The sequence below is a fragment of the Etheostoma spectabile genome, chromosome 15, assembly GCF_008692095.1.
Source record: "Etheostoma spectabile isolate EspeVRDwgs_2016 chromosome 15, UIUC_Espe_1.0, whole genome shotgun sequence".
Lineage (NCBI taxonomy): Eukaryota > Metazoa > Chordata > Actinopteri > Perciformes > Percidae > Etheostoma > Etheostoma spectabile.
Window position 1 is genome coordinate 16,086,876 of NC_045747.1, and position 20,710 is coordinate 16,107,585.

The 20,710-nt window shown below is 39.8% G+C and overlaps 1 protein-coding gene across 2 annotated transcripts; it reads right to left on the bottom strand.

Moving 5' to 3' along the window:
• Positions 1-1,072: 1,072 nt before the first annotated feature.
• slc4a1a (solute carrier family 4 member 1a (Diego blood group)) lies at positions 1,073-14,067 on the bottom strand. Of its 2 annotated transcripts, none has more exons than XM_032537016.1 (21): positions 13,858-14,067; positions 12,509-12,580; positions 12,212-12,267; positions 9,416-9,501; positions 8,284-8,330; positions 8,005-8,170; positions 7,658-7,793; positions 7,485-7,554; positions 7,338-7,380; positions 7,068-7,252; positions 6,722-6,929; positions 5,978-6,181; positions 5,719-5,867; positions 5,420-5,614; positions 5,059-5,304; positions 4,873-4,962; positions 3,813-3,979; positions 3,359-3,600; positions 3,101-3,270; positions 2,103-2,276; positions 1,073-1,990 (listed from the first exon to the last, which is right to left on the bottom strand). In XM_032537016.1, the coding sequence occupies exons 2-21, from the start codon at positions 12,530-12,532 to the stop codon at positions 1,913-1,915; spliced, it is 2,736 nt and encodes a 911-aa protein (XP_032392907.1). In that variant the 5' UTR covers positions 12,533-12,580; positions 13,858-14,067; the 3' UTR covers positions 1,073-1,912. The 2 variants fall into 2 exon arrangements, with proteins under 2 accessions (XP_032392907.1, XP_032392906.1); XM_032537015.1 differs by lacking the exon at positions 13,858-14,067 and adding an exon at positions 13,048-13,066 and having other exon boundaries at positions 1,913-1,990.
• Between the last annotated feature and the right edge of the window lie 6,643 nt (positions 14,068-20,710).

Here is a 20,710-nt window from a genome sequence, read left to right on the forward strand (position 1 = left end):
TTCAAAGTTTATAATGTTAATTTCGTAATGTCAGATTTCCACTTTAGAGATTACTATCTTAAAGGGATTCAATGCAAGCCTCCATGTATTTCACGTTGAATCCTCTTTTAGCAAATAGTAAGAGGCTGTTTGACAGCTTCATTTTAGCCCAGCATGTTGTTTCTATTCAACTCCACCTTATGTGTTTGTGGGCGGAACTCCCGCCGTCCAATCCAGTCAATCCGATTCAGGGAAAACAAATGACTTTCAGGCACTCTGCCTTGTTAAATTGTGCTGCGTTCCTTTACTGTCGGAAATGATGCCATCATTGCACAAGAGCATGCACAAACATGGAAGCTGATCTATAATTTGACTGTTTGAGTGTTTAAATAAAACGTACACTGTATGAAAACAACTCTTGTGGATATAGACATTATTGCACTTGAGATTTTTCACATTATGTTGTTGCACACAGAAAGCGTTTTGTTATTGCACACTAAATTATTATTATTATTTATAAGTGATAAATTGGAACTGCTTGAAATAAATAAAGCTGACCTGTTATTAAGTATGCTTACACTAAGCAGAATGAAATAGCATTCAATAGTAATTAGCTTAAAAGGGTTTGCATTTGTATGATTATCTGTTTAATAATGTCCTATTTATTGGCACTTTGTTCTGCATACAGTACATGCCACATCTTGATATGTTATTGATATCTGTTAATGATTTATTAATGATTAATCTTGACGTAATTTTTTTTTTAAATGCACAGCTAAACAAATTTGGACAGCCACGGCACAAGAAAAACACAATGCTGCCTAATTTGGTTATCTTGTCACAGAGTTTAAATTTCTTATTTCAGGACAACAGTTTTTATGGCCAGGTCTATGGTCGGTGTTTTCCAAATAGGAGTACTGAGAAGTTGGGAGTTTACTTGATAACCTAGAACGCAGCACGTAGCTGAGTGGCAGGCGTTTTGCTTCAACACTCCTCTCCTGTTACTGTTCGGATATAAAGTTCAAATAGTGAGCTGTCAGTGATGTGAACTATTGTATTTTTTGAATGCCTTTAATGAAAACAAGCACTTTAATAGTTGTTTTTACTTTTAATTAAGTGAAACTCCATCCAATCAAGCATTTACCGTGTTTCAAGCACACAAACACATGAGCAGTCATAATAAGATACATTTACAAATACGTGTTTTACTCATTATATCATTAGTGCAACAATCAACTCAAACAATTACATCATCATCATCATCATCATCATCCACTATCCACCCATTACTGCTCATCCCATTTTATAATCATAAAAGCAATTACACACTTTAAATCAGATATATGGGCATTACACATCTTGCTATACACATCAAATGTATAAAATAAGGGTAAACTCAAGTAACACAATTTAAAACTTTTTTTTGAGAATAAACAACAGCTAATGTATAGGGAAAGGGCTGGTGTGACAATCCCATAAAAAATAATTATTTGCGTGTCAAAAAGCTTAATACGTTCACATTTTCTTAACATATATTATCATAACATAGGCAGATCTACAATGTGGCAGCACCGGTATTCACGTAAAGCTATACTGTAGTTATGCACTAAAAGAAAAAAAAAAACACATTATGAATGGATTTACCTCAAGTCTTAAAGGAAAATACGTCTCATTTAAAGAAATTAACTTTTTTTTCTTGGCTCAAAATATGACTCAATAATTAAGTTGAGTGTGTTTATTGTGTGAATTCTAGAAATGAAAGCTAATTTCCGTTAAAGAGAAATAATAATAGAACAGAAAAGTTTGAAACTGTATGTGTACAAATACATATTTTTAAAGACACCTGATAATAAAATGTTCAGATAATTACTTGCAGTTGAGAACTGAGTTCATTTGAACATTTGTGAATGAAACATTAAAGATATGGTGTTGTTTAAGGCAGTGGGGACTCATTGTACATATCTACCCCAGGTTCTTCCTCAAACGTCACTTTGGCACCCTCTGCGTCCAGCTGTAACACCAACACAGTTACAACTTTAGACTATAGAAACCTACGTAGCAAACAACACGATACTGTGTGCCTGAGACTGTAGTGAATGTAACAGATACACAGAGGTACTTACACATTTCATCTCCTTGACAGTGAAGAGCCTGCCGGTCATGAGCATGCGCAGAGGGATGGTGAGAATGAGAACAAAAGGCAGCGCCAGAGATGCTGGACTCATCTTTACCACCCACAGGACAGCCAGGCACACGAGCTGGATCAGAGTGAAGAGATGCATCTTCAGTGTCTTCACCTGCACAAGTGATGGAGAGACAAGAGCATTAGCGGGAGAACCCACAGCCAAAGTCAAACTTAAAAAGATACAAAATGATAATTTATGTCAGGGTAATATACAGGGAGAGTGTCATAGGAACCCTGAAATACAAGGGGAAATGGGAATGCCTATACACAATCCAATGTGACAGTGTTGTGCATGTAAGGGTTACTGATTGGGTCTACAGGCCCAAGTCCAGGGGTCTAAAGGGTCAGGGAGCACTGAGACTCAAAACAACTAGAAAGAGATGTTCAAGGACCAGAAAAAGATACAAAAAGACCACCGAAAGACGTGAAATGACCACAAAAATACTCAAAACAACAACAAAGATGTGAGGCAACTTTAAAGACATGCAAAAGGGCCACAAAGACATATAAGATAACTAATAAGAAACATGAAATGGCCCAATAGAGACTCAAAACAACAACAAAGATGTGAGATAACCACAAACAGAGAACAAAAGCTCAGAACAACCACAAAGAGACACACTCACTCCTACGTAGGAGGGGTTGTGGGTGTTGTACATGTCTATCCGTGCCCATTGTCTGTGTCCATGGTCTCATTATATTTGTCAAGTGAGGCCACTACATGCTAAATGTTAGAAACATGTTTTAGTATAAAGTATAATAGCAAACTACGACCAAGATAGCCCTTGTTCATTCATTCATTATTAGTGAATATTTTCCTAATTTTTCTGCAATTCTAACCTTTACATAAATATATTGTGCAGATATATGGAACTGGCACTCCTTTTTCAGACTTAATATATGAATAATTGCAGTGTATTTGAGGAGTTTGCGTACCTTGGTGGCATATGGGTCAGCGGGAAAGTATTTCTTTGGTGTAATCAGCAGAAGTATCCTGTCCCACATCTGGATTCCACTCAGAGAGGTGATACCCATGTAGAGGAAGATACCGAACAAGGCTGTCATAGGAATCATCTTCAGAATAGGTTCCATGAAAATAGAAATACCTGGAAATCACAAAAGGTGAATCATTACTGAAGTAAATTGTTATGAGCCTGCCTTGTTTGAATGAACACTGTAGATGGCAGCACTTACCAACCATGATGGCCACAAGCATGCCACTAATCCTCTGCTCAAGCACCTTCTCAATCTCTGGTTTCGGGCCCTTGGACATGACAGTGAGAGCATTGGCGTGGGTGACAGATCGCACAGTGGCAGCACTCAGCCAGGGCATTCCAAAAATAGAGACAATGCCCCCCATGGTGACCAGGAGGAGGAGATCAAAATGAAAACCGGATCCTTTAACCATCTTCCTTTCAGGTTTGCTCACAATTAGCCTGGCAAAGAGACAACAACAGGGTTAATTAACTTCACATTAAAGGTGCAGTATGTGATTCTGCACGAAGATTGTTGATTTGAACTCAACTACCAAACAAATGTAACCACCCCCTCCCCTTCATTTGACAAAACGTGTATTGGATTAAAATCACTTACTACACCTTTAATTAATAATACAGACTCTAATGTCATTATTTATAGTGTCACTAACGTAGTAATCTGGGACTCCAGGAAGATGAGGATGAAGACGAGGAGTGCTGGTACACAGCAGGCACCCATCATCCAGATGGGGAAGGGCTTGTTCAGTCCAAAGGGGCTGATGAACCAGCCTCTGGCTTTTGGGTTGGTCACCTCAATGCCTTTTGGCACAACCAGTTTCTACAAGTGGACAAAATTATTTTCATTCAGCTCATTTATCACCATAAAAATCCCAGAAAGACAAATCAACATGAAAGTCTTTCTTCTGCCTGAATTATTTTGATATTTTCCAACTGATGTGAAATGAGTTTATAAAGGATTTAAATTAATTTAAACATAGAATGAGGATAGCATGAGTTTAGTCCGATATTAGAGGGGCAAACTTAAAGAGCATTGTAACCAGGAACGTAAACATCCTTTTTATGTGCAGGAAGTGGGTTTACAAAGATTTTAGACAGACATGCCAATAAAGTATGAGTTTACATTATAATTAATACTGTCCCAAGAATGTAGCTGATAGAACATCCTTTTTACAAATTCTTTTGGTCTATTGGTGTTTGCTTGCTCCATTAAAATCCTCGCACTAAATATGAATGACTTAAGGTTTCAGTTTGATTGACTGATTGATTGATTTGATCGAGTTAACCCGCAAAATTTGGAATTTAAGTCAGATCTTTTCAAATAAAAGGCCAAGATTTGACTATTCTTGATTTTAAATTGCTCGAACGCCTTGTTCCTAAATGTTCTCCCAACAACTAATCAGCGACTGTCATAGAAAACCATTCTAATAGAAATGTAACCATATTTTGTCAATGACATACACTGTATACTCTTTGGAAATTTAAATATATTTTACAGAGAAATTTCTCTATGAATTGGAGGTATTGGCTGACAGATGCCTGTCTTCTCTCCAATATAATGGACAGCAATGTCTCTCGCCAGAAATCATGACCCGGATACTGAAGATAATCTACAGACCTGATTGTGAGCACTTACATGTAGGAACTATTTTCTTTCTGAACATTGTTAGAACTTATTTGAGTTGACTTAACCCACCACAACACAACACTTACCTGAGTGTAAGCATCCTCAATGCAGATATCCACAGCAATCATGAAGAAAATAGCAATGGGGACACCAAAATCGCCAATCAAACGACGGAGCTAGTGAGACACCAGGATACACCATGGTTAAAATCACAGAACCTACTTAGTCTTTTCAAAAGTATACAGTCACTGGACATAGAAAGTAGATCTTACCGGGCCGGGGAAGTAATGACCATTCTTGAAACTGCGAAGGAAGTATGCAATGAAGAAGCAACCAAACATGAGGCACATAGATAGCAAGGCGGTGTTGGGGTAAGCCCTTTCAATCTCCAGCTCATGGATGGTCACGTTGCCATCGTCATGGACCTCAACGTGCTCCAAGACGATTGGGTGGAAGGGATTATCTGCTGATGTGTTTAGATGATCGTAGTTCAGAATCAGAGGGTGGGTTTTGAAGATCTGAGCAACAGGAGATGAGGAAACAAAATGTATGAGACAACACACAAGGATGTGAAGTGATAGGAAAATGGTTTCTATGATGTGAAATGGATAAAGATGATGAGGTGGGGGAAACCTTGATGAGCTTATTAAAGGTCTCATAGATGAAGATGAGAGAGATGAGGATGGAGAAGATTTCCTGAGTGAAGCGGGAGATGAACCGGACCAGGAAGCTGCCTTCCACGGCCACGATGATGATCACGATCACTATCAGCCACATCCCCACCCAGATACGTCCCACAATGTACTCAATGCCCTGGGAATCGCAGAACTAGTATGGGATGAAGAAAAGAAAGTAGATGATAATGAAGAACAGAAAATAGATAATTAAAGCATTATTTCAGGGAGTTTCAACATCTGACAACTCATACGTACTTCGTGAAAAGCTTCCTCAAACACAAGCAGTGGTCCGGAGAAGCCTATGACAAGGACAGGCTGGGCGGCGATGAGGCAGAAGATGACACCCTGGAGGCTGGTGGAGATCATAAGCTCTGACACGCCCATCATTTTATTTGTTTTGTCAGCTAAAGTCAGACAACAGAGAGAATTTTCAATACTATTAAAGATCAATAAAATCAAATGAATTGAGCCTAAAAAAATCAGACACATCTCTCTATCTGGATCTCTCTTTTACCCAAAAGCCCTCCAAAAGTGATCGCCGGGGAAAGGGCAGCGAAGTAGATGAAGATGACGGCAGCGAGGACCTGAGGGTTCAGAGCGTCTGTGTAGTCGCTGATGTAGTGGCGGTAACGGCGCTTCAGATCCTTCACCATCCCACCGAAAGGATAGCCTGTGCGGGCCAGAGGGTCCTCCTGAGGCTCCTCTGGAGGTTTCTCAACTGGTCGAACAAATCAAACTGACATTAATATTGATTACACTAAATGTTGTTTTATGTCTTTTCTATTTAAAAAGTGTTTTATGTAATGTTAGATGTTCTCAGAGTTTAGACCACATTTCCCATAAAACCTTGTTAGGTCCTTTTGCAAGATGTTACTTAACCCTCATGTTGTCCTTGGGTCAAACTGACCCATTTTCAGTTATTTTCTTCTTCTTTTTGTGATAAAAAATGGGCCTTTGAAATAAGCGCTGAAAATGACAACATTAAAAACAGCTACAAACGTTGGAAAAAACCCTCAAGAAAAGCACCCACAACATTGAAAAAGTGACAAAAATGTCGGAAAAAGCAAAAAAAATGGGTTTTTTTCATGGTTGACAAGAAGACAACACAAGGGTTAAGTAATAAAAGGTTGAGACAAAAAAAAACATTGTATTTAAGTTAGGGGTGAATTTAGGGAGCAGTTGTAGTGAGGAAATGAAAATTTGTTAATCACTTTGTAAGTGTGCATGAATAGTTTGACATTTTTGGAAATATACTGACCTAAGACCCTGTCACCAAAGGCAAGACGGGTGTCATTGGGACGGAGTCTGTCACGCAGCATCTTTTTCTGGAAATCTATGATTGGCTCAAGCATTTCCTTATCTTGAATCTCAGTGGGAGGGATCACAATGCTGCAATCCATGAAGTCAGCGATGGCGTTGGTCAGATCTTTGTCAGTCTGAGCCAAGTAGGCCTCCAGACAGAACACCTGTGAGAAAGCAGAAATCTTTTATTCACCTGCACCTAACAAAGTGGCCTTCTTCTCATTGGTGTGTGAGCCCATTGCTAAAGCAACTTGCTGCTGAGCTATTATTTTCCTCTATCAATACTGTCTCTTCTCTCTCACCCAGTCGGCCATCAGAGCACCCATTGCGCGGCCACTTTCACTGTAGTCTATCCCGCTCTGGCTGGGGCCCACCAGCACAAAGACGAAGCGAACGGGGACAGGAGACTCCAGGGAGGAGTCCATCACCACAGAGTCCCTCAGCCTCACAAAAGCCACCACTGGTTTCTGCAGAATGTCCATGGCACCTATCAAAAACATCCTCTTTTAGCCATATCTGTTCCAGAACCACACATGGAGACACATACTGGCATCTGAATTACATGAACATACCTGAGAGGACAATTGAGGCCTCCATGTTGTCAGAGGTGTCTCTCTGCAAGAAGAATGGTAGGTTGATACATTAACATGATATTGATGATCACCCAAATGATGAAGGTGGACAAGACTGTGTAAAATGAAAAGAAGCTAAATGTATACCTTCTTGGATACAGAAAATGTCTGCATCTCAACATCTCCAGTGTCAGTAACCACGGGTCCTTCAGTCTGACTGGAAGGACAGATAAAATAAGAACAAAGTGCATGCTGGAAACATTGTGGATGGCTGACGTCTTGTAGAAAGAAATGGAGAAATAGTGGGGCAGGTGGCTTACCTGCGTCTCATGAGAAGAGCTCTCAGAAGGCCGTCCCGATCACTGGCGCGGATCTCATTCTTGTCCAGCAGCTCATCAGCCACCTTCTCAGCCACAGCAGACAGGCTGCTGGCATTCAGGTCGAGGATCACAGCACCTACGAGTACGTTTGAGTTGCTTTTAACTGGTCATGTCAAACTAGATAGATAGAAAGTTGTTTCCACTGCCTGTACACACATAACAACAACTAATCACAAAAACCTTAGACACAAGTAACACAATACATGAACATGAGTCCATTGCGTTTTGTTTGATTTTATCCTATTGTATGCACATATTTTCCGTTTCATCTAAGGTTCCAAAGTCACCTGTGCTCATGGTCTTGCGGAGCTGGATCAGGCTCTTGAAGGTGAGATGGGAGACATGAGAAGGACCCCATTTTCCGGAGGCGGGGTTAAAGTTCTCCTCGAAGCCCACCCAGCGGCCAGTCTCCTGCCAGGTGTTGCCCTGTAGCTCGTTCAGCTCCACATAGGCCTGTGGTAATGCAATGGGGTTAGCTAACAAACACACCAGTGGATAATGTTGGTTTACATGAATAAATAATAAATAAAACTAATATCTGATAAGTGAGAAGAATGTTGACTAACTTGAGCATCCCCTCTTGTGGTGGCATTGGTGTTCAGGTTCAGATAAGCTGAAATAAAGAGCCAAGAAACAGAAGAAATTTTTCAGATCCTTTACTTAAAGGTCCAATGGCGTGAAAACTTCAATTTGAGAGGTATTTTAACATTAATATGAGTTCCCCCAGCCTGCCTATGGTCCCCCAGTGGCTAGAAATGGCGATAGGTGTAAACCGAGCCCTGGCCACACCCCCAGCCTCCACCTTGGCCAGTTTCTCTCCTTCTCAAAAGCTACAGACTCAGAAATGGCACATACTAAGGAAAGCTCATTGTGGGACTGACTTTAGTGGCTGTAATTCTGCACCAAGGCAGAATTTTGGGAAAGAGACTTCAGATACGGTATTAGGGGACCACTAAGGTCTATTTAAAAGCATCCAAAGAGCACCATGTCATGGGACTTTTAAGTAAAAGTAGCAAATTCTCCACTACAAGTTAAAGCCCTGCATTCAAAAACTTGCTTAAGTAATAGCATGTATCAACAAAATGCACTTAAAGTGTGAAAAGTAAAGGGATTCATTGTGCAGTATAATGTTTCCTGTCAGTGTTTTCCTATGCTATCCGATGTTTCTGGATTAATATCACTGCTGTATTAATGTGTAAGCAGCATGTTACTGCTGGAGATGTTTCAGGTTGTGTTAATCTTTTACTCCTGTATATCCTGTTGGGTAGTTTAATCAACAGCAATGCATCATATTCTATACGATCATTTAATGTGTGTCCTGTGAGAACTACAGAAAAACAGCCCTGTTTTCAGCTTTGTGGCGGTGCCTTTTCCTTTTGATCCAAGAGGTATTTAAGTAGTTTATTTAGCCACATAAAGGAACAATTTTAAACATTCAACATCAACACATCTGAACATACATGGTTTTCACTGAACAGGAAGGGGATGAAAAACTGTCTGAATATAATCTGAAAAGTAACTGTCAGTCGAAATGTAGTGGAGTAAAAGGTAGGAAGTAGCATACGATAAAAATAATCAAGAAAAGTACAAGAACCTTGGATTTGTACTTGAGTAGTCTAAATACATTCCACCCCTGCAGAAAAGTGATTTAAAAAGTCAAAATCACCAACAGATGCATGGCCTGTGAGGGGAACCTACCCTCTGAATCACTGTGGATGGCCACAGGTGCCTCCACCTCCTCTTCCTCTTCCTGCCTCCCCCCCTCCAGGTCGTAGAGTGGGGTCCTGGGGGTGTGGAGAAAAAGAAACATCAATAAAGACTTGGGCACGAGCGCTTCTCAACAACACCTCCTAATGTCTCAACTGTGAAGTGATTCAACTCAGCCCCTGACGAGGAAATTTTGAAAATTTGTTGGGAAAATGCACTTCTATGATTGCGTCTGTCAAAGAGTCTTTGAAGCCTGTACTTGTAGATAGCAAATAGCTTCAAATACATCCAAGTAAAGGTGTCAGTTTAGGCTGACCAAGTTCTCTGTGATTGGAATTCTATGTGTGCCATCCTGCCCTTTGCCACAAGAGGGCAGGAATGCTCAACATATCTCTATTCATTGACTCCTGGGTTTTGGTTTTATGACCTGAGTTAAGACTCATGCATATTTACCACGAGCTGCATTAAAAAATACCCCTTCCCTTCGAGGATTGGCTGAGCCTCACCGCCTTAGACTCTCATATATATCCAAGATTTAAATATGTCTGTAAAACCTCAATTTTTCTTGAACTAAAAAGCAAACTCAGACAGTTACTTTCCATAACTCAAGGTAGCTATACGCTGATTTTATTGTAATGTTGGTAAATACTCAATATCTTTATAGTTGAGTATATGAGATGAATTGTATATGACCTGAGTTCAGGATGAACCTTACCTTACATTTTTGGCCACTTGGGGGCAGGGAAAACAAGCTGTTGTCATTACATTATCACCAATGAGTCCATCTCAATGACATGTACTGTATGTGTATAAGAGGAAATGGAAACAGCGTTGGAGGCAGAGCCCTGCTCATTCCTATGAGATTTGCTCAGTGGCACATGAGACTAAAAAACTTCATCTGCCACGTGTAAAAATAGTAAATATTAAGCTATTTGATCTCAGAATTGAATTTGTATTTTGGGCCAACTTATGAATGTCCAATATTCACTCTCTTTTTAGCTCTGGTTTGGTCTCCACCAACTCCTCAGGGAAATGTCTGACTCTTAAGCTGCTACATGTAGTGCAAATAAAAAGGTAAGGGAACCCATTGGATTTCTCTGCATTTCTACAATATTTAGACAAAAAATGTGGTCTGATATTTTTCAAACTCAATAATGAACAAGCTACATCTGCGTGTAACATGAAAACAATTGCAATTGATTAGTTATATAGATATTTAAGGAATGTCTTGATCATTAATGGCTCTCTTCCATTCATGTCACAGAATCTGAATTGATTTGAGGCCAGGATTGACCTTCAACATTCTTATCAACTTCAAACTTTTCTTATGTCTGAGACATTTTGTAGTTCATGTTTCACTGGGTTTAGGGGCATTCTCATGTAACATCTCCCAACTTCTATTAAGCATCAGATGACTGACAGCTACGCAGATTTTTGTTCATACATTGTTTTTCTCAATAAGTAAGTGTTGTTCAGGCCCTGCTCTACGAAAAAGACCACAGATCATGTTGATTCCTACTTCATGCCTCACTTTAAGGTGGATGTTCAACAACGTGGAACAAAATATAATCTATTGTTTCAGGTTTTTATAGAACAATATCCCTGTTACAATAGTTAGATGTACAATGTCATAAATTTATTTCAAAGATTATTTATTGGGTTTTGTAGGCATTTATTTCCACTGGACAGATGATCACATGAAAGGGGAGAGAGAGGGGGAATGACATGCAGCTAAGGGCCGCAGGTCGGAGTCAAACCCGCGGCCGCTGCGTCAAGACATAGACCTCTATATGTGTACACCTGCTCTACCATCTGAGCTGACCCAGCCACGAGAATCATGCTTTTCTTCCTGATGCCCTTCCATGCGCACCATTTTAGCCCTATTTTCTTTTTTATTGCTGAGACACAAAAAGACTTTGGTGACTTTGAGATATTTATACAGGTCTTTAACTGTAACCCAAGGTTTCTCTTTTACCTTTTTAAACCTTTATCAAACTGAAAACTCAAAGCACATGGAAATGAGGGATGGTTCACATGAGCTTATGAAGAGATGAGTGTCTTGTAGTAGTTTTTGTAGAGGTTATGAAGGTTTTCACATAGCCTACTATTTCCTATGTGGATTTTTAATGCTGAGATTATTTAATTAACATGCCAATTCTGTGAAACAATTATTTGAGTGTTATTAGTTTACGTAGAGTGTATTTGTCTGTTATAGTGAATTTGATGAAAATCAGACTACATTTTATGGATAAATTATGCATAAAAAGGTCATTATAAAGAGTTCACTTTCTTTTTCTCAGCATCACCACTATGTTCAGGAGTTAGTCTGCTGTTTAATTCTGGACAGGAAGTGTAAAGTGGGTTTATCAGACCTTTTTCATTTAAAAATAAAAACAAAGTGATCAAAACATAAAAGTTAAGGCCTATAAAAACTAAAAACAATGAGCCAAAATAGGCTAAAATGCTCTGTAGAGCTGGGAGGAACTGATTGTCTGCAGGTTCATCACTAGATGCAAACCATTTCACATTACACAAAGTCAAGTGTGACAACTATTGATCAGAGCAGCTTAACAACTATACCAACCTAAACCTATTTATAAGCATTTGATTAGAAAAACTAGTTTGGGAGGTCCACATCTTGGAAGCACTGCCCAACAGGCTCAGTTTAGGGCAAGCAAGGCCCATTACCATTGTTTTATCAGAAACATGATGCAGAATAACAGTGTACATCCACAATACATGTACATATAAAGTACTGCTGAAAAAGAGAGGAGACAAAGAACTCACAGTCTCACTGGAGAGGGAAAGGCTGAGTCGTTGTCTTCACAGGACATGTCACTGCCCTGGATAAGAGACAAGGTAAAGCACAATTAAAAGAAGAAAGTTGAATGGAAATTGAACGATAAAGGATAAACATGTGTTACTGCTAAGATTTATTGATCACGTTCCACAGTCTCTCCATCCATTTCCAACATCCCGTTCCTCTGTGGGATGTTACAATGTATCTTGTAGCAACTGTATCGCTAAGTGTTGTACAGAATCGTACTGTTACAGTGTAAGGCTTTACAGGAAAAAAAGACTAACCTCAAAACTTAAATTGTTTTCCATTGATTTTTTTCAGATGTCCTTGAACTCTCAGGCACTTTTATGCATCCCCTAAGACAGAGAAGAAGAAAAGAAACGGAACATAAAAAGTCACAATTGAGATTTGAGACTCAGTGGGGATTATTAATATTAAATCTTCAACTTTCTACTGGTGATTTGTGACTTGTGGGTTCTGACATGCTTTTATTGTAAACAGGTGCAGCTACAAGCATCCAAAACCCATCATTTACTATATATATATATATATATATATATATATATATATATATATATATATATCTCATATGCTTTCAGCAATCATGGCAAAAGCCCCATTATCCTGCTGTCAATTTGGCAGGGTGTGTGTGATAGATTAGGGAGATTCTTAGCCAATACCGGTAAGGCCTGCTTTGAATCTTTTAAAGTGGCTTTGATGAGGATACCGCCATCTACCACCAAACAGCTGCTATGAGTCTTGCTGCACTGCCACGGCTCAGGACAGATAGTCAACCAGCCGTTGAAAATGTGAACTTACTTACGCTATAGTTTAAAAAGAAGATGTCAGAGCCTTATCTTTGGGTTACACCCTTTTTCCACCAGATACTGGGATTCTCTTCAGTAACAGTACTGTGAAAAAATTGAAATACAATTGTACTGTAACAGCAAGTTATACAAAATTGTTACATTTATACAGGAACACTAAAAAATAATGGAACATTGTTGCTTCTCGTGGACAGTATTTCAATTTCACAAACAAGTGAACAAGACTGGCTTTTTTTGTTGCAAAATTGCAATTGAAAATATTTCTTTAATAGAAGTCATGTGACTTCACATTCACTTTACACACGCACAAAATTGATAAAGAATGATGGATAGTAATGCTTGAAAGAATAACATACACAGATATGGGGCTGCACATTAAAAGACATATAGTGGTAACAGTTCTTCCCCCTGTAACACGGAGAATAAACGGATGTTTTAACACAAAACCAAAATAAGTAATATTTTGGTAATATTCACACATTATGAAAACCAAAGATGATAATCTCTCAGGACCTCAAATGAGGTAAAAATGCTTGAATTGCCTTTAAAGAAAACACAGCACAGCAGAAGTTGTTTGTAGAGATTCATATTATTTATGTACCTCAAATATAATTTAAGCTTGAGAATTTTTGAAATTTCAGCTGAACACCCACTCTAATCTTACAAGCATGGCAACAGCATGAGGGGATTGAATATGCACTTCTGCCATCAAGGTACACATATCCATCCTACCCAACCTCTACCCTCAAGTCTACCAGTGCCACAAAGTGTGTCTGACCCCTGCCCAGAGGGGGCCACACCCTTACCTGTATGCAGGTACTGCTACCTGGTCTCCAGCGCTGGAAACAGGACAATCAGCGTAGACGAGCCCGGTGATTAAGTGAGCCAGGACAAACCAAAAAGATGAGTACAGAAAGAGAACGAGAGGAGCGGGAACACCCATATGAAACGACGTAGACCCTAAGATAGGCCGTACCCCACAACCCCTCTGGTTGCTGAGCAACCTCGCGGGGGGGCGGGGGAGATAAGGCCTGTGTGACAGACAAACAGCCCTATCGGCCAGGGACACCTTGAGACAGGGATATCCCAACCCTAATTTGCTCGGTCCGCCCTCTCAGTATGAACCAAGGTCCGAGGCTGGACAGAGGAACCTGTTTGGACCGGCAGGCATGACCCCTTCCTGTCTGAGGGACACACAGGGGGAAAAGAGGGGAAAAACGGGGGCAACATACATTATCAGGAGGACAGCATCTTAGTACGTCATCTTGTTTACAGACTGGGGATTCCCTCATAATGAAGGGGGAAGGAGGGGAGGTGGGGGGGGAAGGTAGTTCCTCTGCTTGTGATTATCTTGAAGAAAGTCATGAGATCAACACATTAAACCCTCGTTTCATTACAGCCCTCGAGCAAATGTCATGTGTGACATGGCTGCGACAGGGTAAGACATCTTCTGCAGCTGACTGGAGGTGGATGCTGGTGGTCCAACCCAGTCTGATGGCAGACGCTGACACAAGGATGCAGCGTAGACTGGTGAAAGAGGAAAACATCACACACAGATTATTACAACAAGAAAAAAGAACCTAAAACTAAAGAAGACCTCAAACTGTAAAACCGCTGTTCATTGGACTAATGACAATTCATTTCAAAACACTTTTATTCGTCCCTCAAAATGACAAATCAATTACGGTTTCTGGAATAACAATCTGTTTTACATATGGGCTGTGTTAAATCTGTTAACATAAAGTCACAGAGGATGTGTGTGGGTGAGGGATTTTATTATATGCCTTTTTGAGAACTTATTAGGCTATACAAAAGATCTTCATGCTTGCCAATAATTTATGAATTGAGGTTAACGACACCTTAGAATTGGGGGGTGTGAACCTGTAAAAAATGTAAAATAAAAAACTATGGTCAGGGTTAGGGTCAATAGAACAGTTATAAAACAATGTCAATACTTTCTGGTCTTCTCTAAAGGAGTGTAATTGACAAAGGCAGTGAAGGTGCTGCTGAGCCTTTGGTATCAGATAACCTCAATCTGTCATCACACAAATTAGTGAAATTAAGCAGCATACACAAGAGTCTAACCCAATGTTTACTCGTAAGGCACACACACAGGTTATCACCTTGGTCTGGACACAAGCAATTCGTTGTTCGTTCTCAGACTGAGAAGACTACTCTATGTTTGCATAGTCTTTCATGCTTCCGGGTTGTAGAAAGTGCGGTTTACAATGTGTTTTGTGTGAAGGGTTTGTTTTGTTGGTCAATGGTTCAATCGACAACTGAAAGGGCAGAAAGAGACAAAGATCCTTCTGAGCAACAGCTGAAAAAGAATAATAGAAATCAGCCATCATCGGTAAAATAAAGTGGAAGCTTAGAATCAAAATGTGTGCAGATTTAAATAGGAGCAGCTTCCTGTTTAAGTGTCAAATGCACAATAATGCAGCCTATGACAAATGTGTTGCTTTAGAAAAAAGCTGTTCTTTTTACCTTATAATAGAAAAAGAAAGTTAGTCTCTAGGAATATATCTATCTATATCAATATATCTAATCTATTGGAATATCAGATGAACATACTATGGACTGACAAATCAAAGTTTATACCACTTTAATCTAACCACTGACTAAACTGCAGAGGGCTAAAAGTAAAATAGGTAAACTAAATTCTTAGAGCCCAATTGCACTGGTTCCAGCAAGAGCTGTAACAATTCCAAATTTTGCTGTACAATTATTTGTCTCAGAAATAATGGCGATGACGGTATAATTGTCTCTTTTGGTAAAATGTATTTATGTATTTTTTTTTAAACAAAGTTTTGAATGAATCCTAGGATACATTTTTTGGTTATACAGTATGTCCCTGTTTTATTTTTATGTAAAGGTGCTCCAAGCGATGCTGGGTGACGTTACTTTTTGTTGACGTTCAAAGTATTTTCAAACAAAACAAGACTAGCTTGCCCCTCCCTCCTCCTAATCACGTCCCCCCCCCCCCCCCCCCCCCCCCCCCCGTGCAAAGTGAGGTGTAATTAAGATGAAGGATATGCAAAAGTGATATGGTAATGACCCAATATACACAAAGACAGTCTATAACACGGCTGAGATATAGTGTAGAGCCAAATAAAACCAAACAAGAACAGTTAGTGCAAATTATGATCTTGTTAGTGATGTTGAATCAGTTATAACACAATATACAGTATATGAATAGGTAGTCTATGTAAATGCTGAAATGTAGAAGAGTCGATATACAGTTGTGCAAATAGAGGACTAGTTAGTGATGTAGATCAGAAACAACATGATATGCATAAAATTCTGAGATGTAGTAAAGAGTCAATGTACAGTTGGTACAAAGTGTGGTCTTGAAGATGATGTAGGTCCATAATATCACAGTATACATGAATAGACAGAATATATAAATGATGAGATGTAGTAAAGACTCAATACACAGTTAGTGCAGATTGTGGTGTTCAAAAATTGGGTGACAACAAAGGTTGGAGGAATGACAGTTGAGCATACCTGGGCGGATGAATAATGCAAAAGTGCGTGAACAGAATATGATAGAAATGCAGGTGAAGATGTCCATCTGCGCAAATATTCAATGGGGAGTGACTGAGGTAACGAGTTTGACAGCATGAGTGAAAGAGGCCCTGTTGCAGAATAAGAAACCAATCCTGGACTTAACTTTAGATTGAAGACAAGTTATATGTTGCTGGAATGAGAGAGAACTGTTTAACCAGCCAGCTAAGTATTTGTACACCGCCACGTTTTCTAGTTCCAACCCATCGAGCGTGGTAATGGGCAGGGGTGGGCAGGAGTAGGCAGCAAATGATTGAAAAGCATGAACTTGGTTTTGCTAGAGTTTTGCAGTAGTTGGAGGTTTTAGAAGCAGTGCTGAATAGTGTTGAAGCTCTCCTGGAACACAGTATCCAAAGAGGGGCCAGATGTGTACAGGATTGTGTCGTCTGTGTATAGGTGGATTTGAGAATTCCCAGCAGCAAGAGCCACTATTACGTGTGGGAACTGGTTGAACCCAAATGCAAACAAAACAAAGACCAGAATGATAGTCTAACAGGTTTCTTCCAGTGTCCAATGCAGGGGATGCAATGGTCAAAAACCAAGTTCAAAGCAAATCCAATGTAATCCAGGGTGCAGAATGTGAAAGGTACTGTGCCCAATAACCCGGTGATCCAGGGTGGAGAGCAGGAGTGGTGGATGGCAGGAGTGAAGGTGGAAGCAGGAGTCAGGTTCACGGAAACTGTAGTAGACAAAGAACAATAAGCACAAGCAAGGCTCAAAAAACTAATCCAAAGGTAGCGTCAGCAAAGAGACTAACATTGTTGTCTAAACTATGAGCTGATGAAGAGTGGTAGGTTGACCGGGTATTTGAAGCAGAGGTGATTGGATCAGATGAAGCTGCAGCTGGAACCCTGACTCCAGTACACCAGGCTTCACTCTTGCAATTAAGGACAGACAGAGGGAGGAGAGCAGAGACAGGGTGCAACCAGCATCATTGATGTAAAGGGAGAAAAGAGTCGGCCCGAAAATTGAACCTTGTGGCACCCTTGTAGAGACATCCATTCGTTCAGATGGCAGGCCCTCAGATTTAAGGCGCTCCTATCATAAAAATGGTCATTGAAGGCAGTTGTGAGAGAACCCATGCCAAGGTAGTTGAGTCTGTCAGTGAGAATATGATGGTTAACAGAGTCAAAGGCCTTGGACAGATCAAAGCAGATGCTTGCACAGTAATGCTTTTTGTCAATGGCGATGGTGATGTTGTTTAGGACCTTGAGGGTAGATGTGGTACACCTACAACTGGCATGGAAGATAGATCGTGTAGTGGAAAGGATACGGTGGGATTCAAGGTGGTTGGTCATCTGTTTATTGACGAAGCTTTCGAGGACTTTCAAAAGACAGGGTAAGATAGACACGGGTCTATAGCAGTTTAGGTCATGGGTGTTTCCCCCTCTGAAGAGAGGGATAACTGCAGCGGATTTCCAATCTCAGGGAATTTCTGATGTTGGGAGAAATTGGTCGAACAGGTTGGCAATGGGGGAATTGATAATATTTGCAGATAATTTTAGGATATTGGGGTCAAAGTTGTCTAGCAGCAGCTGATTTGTATGGGTCCAGACTCTGCAACTCCCTCAGGACGTCAGCTGTCAGGATGGGGGTAAAGGAGAAGCGCGTTGAGGGTGTGGCTGAGTAGCTCCGGATTTTGTAGAGCAGTTTCCTGAAAGCATGACCGTCTTGAGTGAAATACTTATTGAAGTTCTCTATTATCACAAACTTGTTGGTGGTGATATTTTTACCTAATTTCAGAGCCTTGGGCAGTTGGGAGGAGTTGTTCTTGTTCTCCATAATGTTTGAGGCATCCCAGAACTTTTTTGAATTGGCACTGCAAGAAGAAAATTACATTTTAAACTAGAGAGCCTTAGCTACTCGGACTGCCTGAGTCTACCGGTTCCTGGCTTCTTTAAAGACTTGCATGTTATGGGGGTTGTTCCAGGCTAATGCAGTTCGCCACAGGTTGTTTTTATGTTGGTTGAGGGCGGTCTGTTCTGGAGTGAAACAGAAAAATGGGGCAGCTAAGAAATCCGTTTTGAATGACATCCAGGTATCCTCCACTGTCGCAATGAGATTAATGTTCTCCCAAGCTACAACGCTTGATTTCACAAGTCCTGAAACTAATTGGGAACGCAAGAATTAATTGATAATTAATGTTGTTTGTTAGGGATGTTGCCTGTATTAGATAATTATGACGAAAATGCAGACAGCGTTGACCCTTAAAAAAAAGAGTCATCCTTGCCCAAAATTGACCTGCAATGAACTGTTCTCACCCATCGATATGCTGTTCCAGGTACTGTGGAATTTGTGCAAATTGTAGTTCAACTTTATTGTCATGTGTGTTGGAAACCCAATAACAATATTGTGCTCTGGCTCTCTCTGGCTTAACACAAGGGACACACACTACAGACCTACAAAATAACACAACAAGAAATGCGTATGGGTAGTAGGGAAGTAGAGTAGCAGCTTAATACAACAGAAACAGAAGGGTAAACAATGCTATAGATTTGTTACACTGCAACAGGTGATTTGTGAGATTGTGAGTTTGGGTAAACAGCATATTGCACACAGGAAGAACCTCACTGAATATATATTTGAACAATAAAAAAACAAGTCTACAGCCACAAAGAGTGAGGTCCCAACTACAGACTGTGGCTCAGGCCTGTTATCACCAGTCTCTGGAAGCTATCTGCTGTGCCCATGTGTCTCAACACACAGCACATACAGACACTCCCAGTCCTCATATAGACATTTTCATCCAGACAACATTATTAATATTTGTGAAGTTTTGTTTTAGCAAATTTTGGATTCAAAGACAATTTGAAATCTTGCTTTACGCAGCACAAGATTCAAAATTTGTGTAAAATAGACAATATAATGTGTAGGGTTCCTTTTACCAATCCAGTATAAAAGATTAAAACATAAAATCTACAACATAAGCACCAAAGCATGTGGGGGAAATGTGATTTGGATATTTTACTTACTATTTTAGAGAGCAAAATGTGAGGAAAACTTACTGTCAGTGGCTGAAATACATCATACAAATCCCAGTTGACCAATGACAAAACATCAATTTATATGGCTACAGTTTGTAGAAAAGGCATTTACTCATTCATTGCGAGGTTTATTGTCTTACAACGTTGCTTCAAAGTAGATTTGATGTGGCTCAAAAAAAAAAAAAAAAAAGTGATCTAAAATAATTTCAAATACAAAATACATGTTTGCACAAGTAGTGTCACGTTAGGACTCAAATGTTAAAAAAAAACTTGTGGGTGTGTATAAATACACCTGTATCTGTATGGTCTAACTTGACTGCTACTTTTTAGGCACTGTGCATTCTAAAACCTCTAAATGGCGGACTAACTGAGACAGCACAGATGGGCTCTATCAGCATTAGAACAAGCAGGCTGCTGGGAGTTATCACTGAGAGCCAGAGGCAGCACCAAAGACCCACCTAGTCACAGTGTACTACAGCCTGCCATCCATTAACAAGTAGCACATACAGTGTGGCCCATAATGACTTCATTTCAACTAAAGTAAATTTAAACCAGTATTACAAGAATTCAAGTCAGAATATGATTTAAGGCTTATATATATTTAAGTGCTTCTCATTTCCTGTAATCCTAAATCAAAGATTGTGCTCAATAGTCACTGAATAGCCATCTAAAAACAATGATACAAAACATTCATTTAACAATGTTCTCAGTTGAAGTTACATTTACCTTGTATTGGTTAAATCACAACAACTTTTGTGTTTGTAGCATGTAACCTGAATGTGAGGTCTTAGTTGTGTGTAATTAACTTTACAAAACTATAAAGTACATAAAACATTCTCATTATTTACTATGTTAAAAAAAACTCAATTTGTGCCAAGAAGTTCTGTGAACACCCTCCAGGGTTGTAGCAGTTTTTCAGACTGCTGCATACTTACGTCTTCATTTGAATTGTCCCTTTGTATTTGACATCAGTCTGACGGTATCTTTTCTTCGAGCTAGGGGATGCCAGAGGCCAAATACTGACAGCAGCAGTCTTTGTTGACTTTGGCGCCCCTTAGTGGAACCAATGTGGCAGAAAAAGCATGACTAAATTATGTCTTTTGCTCTG